Here is a 5,399-nt window from a genome sequence, read left to right as displayed (position 1 = left end):
GGGGTGTTCATCCTGCGGACGCGGACGGGAGGGGAGGAAGAAGAAGCAATGACGGAGGCCTTACTCTCCTCAGGCTTGGAGGGGAGTCGAGGGGGCAAGGCGGGCACAGGGGTGGTGTGGCAAGCCTACCAGGCCGGGGCGGAGGGCCAGGGGGGGGGGGAAGGGGGCGACGGACTGGTTTTAGGCATGGAAGGTGGCGGTAGCGTGACCGACGTCCGATGGCACGGGAAAGGGGACTACCTGGCGAGTTTAGTGCCGACAGCGGGCGGCAAGGCGGTGATGATCCACCAAATCAGCAGGGGGAAGACGCAATGCCCCTTCAAAAAGACCCACGGGCAGGTCCAAGCCGTCGCCTTCCATCCCCACAAACCCTTCTTCTTCCTCGCCACCCAGACGCACGTCCGAGTCTACCATCTGGTCAAACAGGTCCTGATGAAGAAGCTGCTGTCGGGGTGTAAGTGGATCAGCTCGCTTGACATCCACCCGACTGGCGACCACGTCTTGGTCTCTTCCTACGACCGGCGCGTCGTCTGGTTCGACCTGGACCTCTCCTCTCTCCCCTACAAGACCCTCAAATACCATTCCAAGGCCGTGCGGGCGGTAGCCTTCCACCGGTCCTACCCGCTCATGGCCTCGGGGGCGGACGACGGGACCGTGCACGTCTTTCACGCCACCGTGTACGATGATCTGATGCAAAACCCCTTGGTCGTGCCGGTGAAGATCTTGCGGGGCCACGCGGTGGTGGGTGAGGTGGGCGTGATGGCGCTGGCGTTCCATCCAACCCAGCCTTGGGTGTTCTCGGGAGGGGCGGATGGGAAGGTGGTGCTGTATCAAGACGCGTTTTGAGCACGGAGGGGGGTCGGCACTGGGGAATAAGTGACACGGAGCAGGGGAATGAAGTGGACCAAGTATGGACAGGAAAAAAGAAAGGATGACGGAGACATAAAAAAGTAACGGATCAGGTCTTGTTGCCCCTGCGTGGCGGAGGTGAGACTCCCTCGCCTTGTGCGCTCGGGGCGTGGCCGACCGGTTGGATGGATCTAATTTAATTGTAGCTTCGTTGTTGGCTCTCTATTTTTCGCTTCTTTCACATCTCTCTACAGCACACCAGATCCCACCTGCTTCTTGGTGCAAAGAGATCAAAAATAATGGCACTCCAGTCATCTCAAAGCTTCTTGGAAAGACGTTCACTGAAAACTCGCACATACAATAACCCCCTGACTAGCAACTAAATTTCACATTCGGTCCGCCCGTCATCCAAGAAGCACAATTTACTACAGCGCAAACAGCTGAATACCTGCAGCTAATACCAGAGACCATGGCCCATGCATATGGGACGGACAAACTGGAAGTGCACGCTGGGAGGGGTAACGACACGCAGCAACTACGCCGTCGGAACCGCACCGCCCTTCGATGCGCGCACGATGGGGGAGCCCTTCTTAAAATGGCCCTCCAAAATGGGGCAATTCTCGTAATTTATGTCGTCACTCAACCTCAAGAAGGGAACCATATAAAAGTACTTCACCACGCCGACAGGCACCGGCATACCAAAGGCAAAGTTGGTCTGAGAGAAGACAAACGCGGCCTCGGCTCGGGATAAGGTGATCTCCACACAGTCAGTCACCAAGTCAGTAAAGTCAATGGTACCCACCACGGTCGATTGACCCAGTACACAGCGTCCGACCTGAGTGTAGCCATTTGCACAGATAGCAATCACGTCATAATATGTGAGAAGACAATGCTGCAGCTTGATGTCGAAACATCTACGTGTAGAAGAGTAGGAAGGATGCAGACCAGAAAGCCAGCCCACACGCGTAAACGGTGGAACACTCTCTGCACGTACCTTTTTGTAGAGCCTGGAGACATAGTTGCAATCAAACGGCACGTCTGGCATGGATATAGGGCATGCTCGAGCTCGTCAGGTGCGGTGAGCTATAAGACGAGGAGAATACTAGATGACGGGGGTACTTACATTTCTTCGGGTCCGCGTTACCGTATGCATAATACCCGAAGTACCTGGCGTTCTTGGAAATGCCAGCGATCCCTAGGTACGCCTCCGTATTTCCTGTGATGGCTCCATCGTTGACTCCATCATAGGCCCAGCCACGACAATCCCCTAAGAGGGATTGACAAGAAGAAAGATCGGGCCATGTACTCGCATTGCCCTTTTCAGCATGAGCACACTTCAAAAAATTCTTAAATTGCCTGTTTTTACAGACTCGCTCGTCCCCAGTGAGGTCATTATTGGCATAGACGTCAGAGCTGACGAAGGCGGAGAAGGCTTGGGGCATCGTCCCCAAAAACAACAAAGCGGCTGCTGGCAACCCAAAGAAAGCCGTTTTCATGATTGAATTACCACAGTCTGCAAAGCGCTGAATTATGTTCGGGAACGATTATTGACATGGCCAGACGATACACGAATGATAGTGCTTAGAATTCATAACAGGAGCAAGATCAACGAACGCTATCCTAGTCTGTTTCACGTCATTATCTTGTCTTCCCAAACCGCCCCAAGTATTCTTGGTACGCATTACCTTTGCATACGCAGATATGACCATCTCTCAAAAACCCTCTGGAAGCCATTTCTATGATCTTTGATCACGATCGGTTCGTGCTCGGCGGTCGCGCCCAGCGAGTACCCGTCAAGTAAAAGATCCACTCGAGTCCCATTCGCTGACAGTGTGAAGGCAACTTACCTACCTACGTCATGGTAGTGTCGGGTCAAAGCCTATACACCCGGCTTGCGATTGCCGCCGAGGAAGTATTGTCGAAACCACAAAGCGCCCTCAAGAAATGGTTAGGAAGTCCGTTGAATTTCAAAGTTTTAAAAAACTAGAGGCAATGTAACTGCCGAACCGCTCCCATCCTATGAAATTGTACTCGTCTTTTTGTCCTCGGAAGATTTATGATGTAGCTATCTATAACATACAATTTGTTTACATCTGTCAACCATGATGGTCTACCCAGATGTCCAATTGTCTTGCAATGCGACAAAGATGAGGTTTGGAAAGCGCCGACTTCCTGTGTCACCGTCCGCATCACGGCCCCTTTCCCCTCCCGCCGCCTCCCAAGCCCCACTTGGATGGCAGTCTCTACGAAATCAGTTGAAGACACGAAGATTCAAAGCTTCCTATCCGCCATGAATGTTTCAATAGTCATTTAAAAAAATTTCACGAAACCGATTGTTCCACGTTTGTCACGGCCGCATTGGCATCATTATTATTTCGATTAATGTGACAATTGCCCCTCTCATATGTATGCTTACAAAGGCAACGATAGAATGTTTCATTTAATGATGTTGCCTTACGTTATTCCGAACCACTTTTCCAAAAAAAAAATGGGGCATGCGCATGACATAACAACGCACGTGACCTTTCAGGAAAATCAATTTCATGGACACATCACTTAAATTGAAATCCAGGACCGTATAAGTCCTGCAAAAGCTTCGCAATGTTTTTTAATTCCGTGAAGGATGCGTGGGTAGGTGAATTGACTAACGGGACGAGGAGGCAAGATTTCGCCATCTCGGTATTCTCTGTGCCGTGCCTTTAGGTATTATTACAGTATCGTAAGCGAAAGGGAGCGATGTAGCCGTCGGGAGCGGGTCAAGAGGAATGCATGTATGTACTGTATGTACTCAGCATGAAATTTGTGCAAGACATGCTCGTGGGAGTGCCCGCTCAAGATACTGCATTCCAGGGTTTGCCCGAAACCTAGCAAGAGATATTTCTTTTATGTGGGAAGTTTTGAAAGGAATAATAGGTAGTCAATGTGTCGAACAGCGCAACGCAATTATAAAGGCGTGACAGAAAGCAGAATGGCGCCCACTGGATTTCTAACCCAGGCGTCTTCAGAGTTTCCCCTCTTTGGGCTTCGTTGCTCACGTGAGTTTTGGAGTAAGACATCGTGAAGCTGCAAATAAGTTTACTTAACAGTTTTAAAGGATGTTGAATCTAATATCCAAGCGCGAACTAGGAGATTTGAAACACCACCACGCAGTTAAGGTCTTAACAAGGCGCAAAAGCTTATTGTGGCGTTGCCAAAATAACATGGGAATCAATTTCACCAACCTCCTGGCAGGGAGCCTTTGATCTAGTTGCGGCCTCTCTCGGCATCAGGTGTGCGTCGAAACACGCAGCCGAATCGAGGTCATGTTTCAATCGCAATGAAATTGTCATGTTGCATCGCAGTCACCTAAGTCTGTGCCCGTGCGAGTCTTATTGTGACAGTGGTGTTTGGAAAGGGTGCCCTCCTTCACTGGTCCCTCGCCCCGGAAAAATTCCCCAACCAGCCCCGCCCCTTGATCTTTGGTGGAGCAACGCATCCAGGGCTGAGTGTTGGACGACGTTGGACGTCCTATATTGAAAGGTCAGGTAGACCCTCACTTTGTGCGGCTGCCACTGCCTTTGTTGTCTATGGAGTGACAGAGAGGGGGCCTCATATATTTTTCAGACAGACGCAGGCATGAAACCGTACATCTCACGCCGTTAGACTCTGCTTTCCATGTCTAACTTTCTTTTGCTTTCTTACATCTTCAAGGGAGGAAGGCGCTATGGCTGGTGCTAAAGATGAGGACGATGAGAAGCGGGAGGACTGGTTTGAGGTCATGGGGTTATCGTGGGATGCTACAGCAGAGGAAGTCAAGGACGGTACGTGGCGTACGCGGGCCCAGTCAACTGATAAAGTCTCTACAAATTCACATCCTGGCCGATCCGCACATTCCTTTTTCTTTGGGGGGAGGAGCCTTGTACCTGGCTTTGTCGTGGAAAGAAGACGCGACCTGTCTCGCCCTCAGCTTTTTCGCTGCACCGTGGGGGGGCAGCTTCGCTGTTTGAGTTCCCGCTCACAGTTTGCCCGTGCCTTTTTTTCCCACTTTACACATATACACCTTGGCATGGGCTATAAGAATTGTCGCGCTTTCGCTGCTCTAGTCTCACATGCCATTCCCTCATAGCGCTCGCTGCCCTCCCCTTCTTCCCCCGTCCCACTCGCAGCTTACAAGAAGCTTGCCCTCAAGTACCACCCGGACAAAAACCGTGGGGATCCAAAGGCTGCCGACCGATTCATGCTGGTGACAAAGGCGAAGAGCTTCCTTTCCGACGAGGGAAAACGAAGACGGTTGTCGGAAAAGAAACATCGGGAAGCAGCCCGGGAACAACGGCATACGCAACGTTTCAAGGAGATGGACGCGCAGCGAAAGCGGTTCAAAGGGGATCTCGAAGCCAGGGAGGCCAAAGAACGGGAAGCATCCCGACGGCAGCGGCCCGGCGGGGGCGGGAGAGGACCGGGGCACGGCGCGGGGGAGAGGGAGGGCGGTGGGATCAACGCGCATGTCCTGGACGAGCTCCGTCGTATGGGCCAGGCTCAGCGGGAAGCGGAAGCGCGAAGGATGGAGGAAC

At 52.1% G+C, this 5,399-nt stretch overlaps 2 protein-coding genes across 2 annotated transcripts in view; one reads left to right on the top strand and one right to left on the bottom strand.

The window, feature by feature from the left end:
- The window catches only part of NGA_0414900 (block of proliferation 1), a gene marked incomplete at its 5' end in the record, with an annotated part of 13,749 nt that overhangs the window by 584 nt on the left and 7,766 nt on the right, over nucleotides 1-5,399 (top strand). Inside the window, 5 exons of the mRNA XM_005854752.1 lie at nucleotides 1-839; nucleotides 2,447-2,523; nucleotides 3,845-3,884; nucleotides 4,492-4,649; nucleotides 4,995-5,351. The exon at nucleotides 1-839 is cut by the window's left edge and continues 39 nt beyond it. Coding sequence (XP_005854814.1) covers nucleotides 1-839; nucleotides 2,447-2,523; nucleotides 3,845-3,884; nucleotides 4,492-4,649; nucleotides 4,995-5,351 — 1,471 coding nt within the window. The remainder of the gene's footprint in view (nucleotides 840-2,446; nucleotides 2,524-3,844; nucleotides 3,885-4,491; nucleotides 4,650-4,994; nucleotides 5,352-5,399) is intronic.
- Nucleotides 959-2,385, bottom strand: NGA_0414800 (uncharacterized protein; the record flags this gene model as incomplete). Its single annotated transcript, XM_005854751.1, has 4 exons — nucleotides 1,973-2,385; nucleotides 1,844-1,887; nucleotides 1,389-1,606; nucleotides 959-1,040 (listed from the first exon to the last, which is right to left on the bottom strand). Exons 1-4 carry the CDS (start codon nucleotides 2,343-2,345, stop codon nucleotides 959-961), a joined length of 717 nt encoding a protein of 238 aa, XP_005854813.1. The 5' UTR covers nucleotides 2,346-2,385.

This window comes from Nannochloropsis gaditana, assembly GCF_000240725.1.
Source record: "Nannochloropsis gaditana CCMP526 unplaced genomic scaffold scaffold397, whole genome shotgun sequence".
NCBI classification, from domain to species: domain Eukaryota; class Eustigmatophyceae; order Eustigmatales; family Monodopsidaceae; genus Microchloropsis; species Microchloropsis gaditana.
The sequence above is the reverse complement of the archived record's forward strand: the minus strand, read 5'-3'. Positions and strand labels throughout refer to the sequence as shown.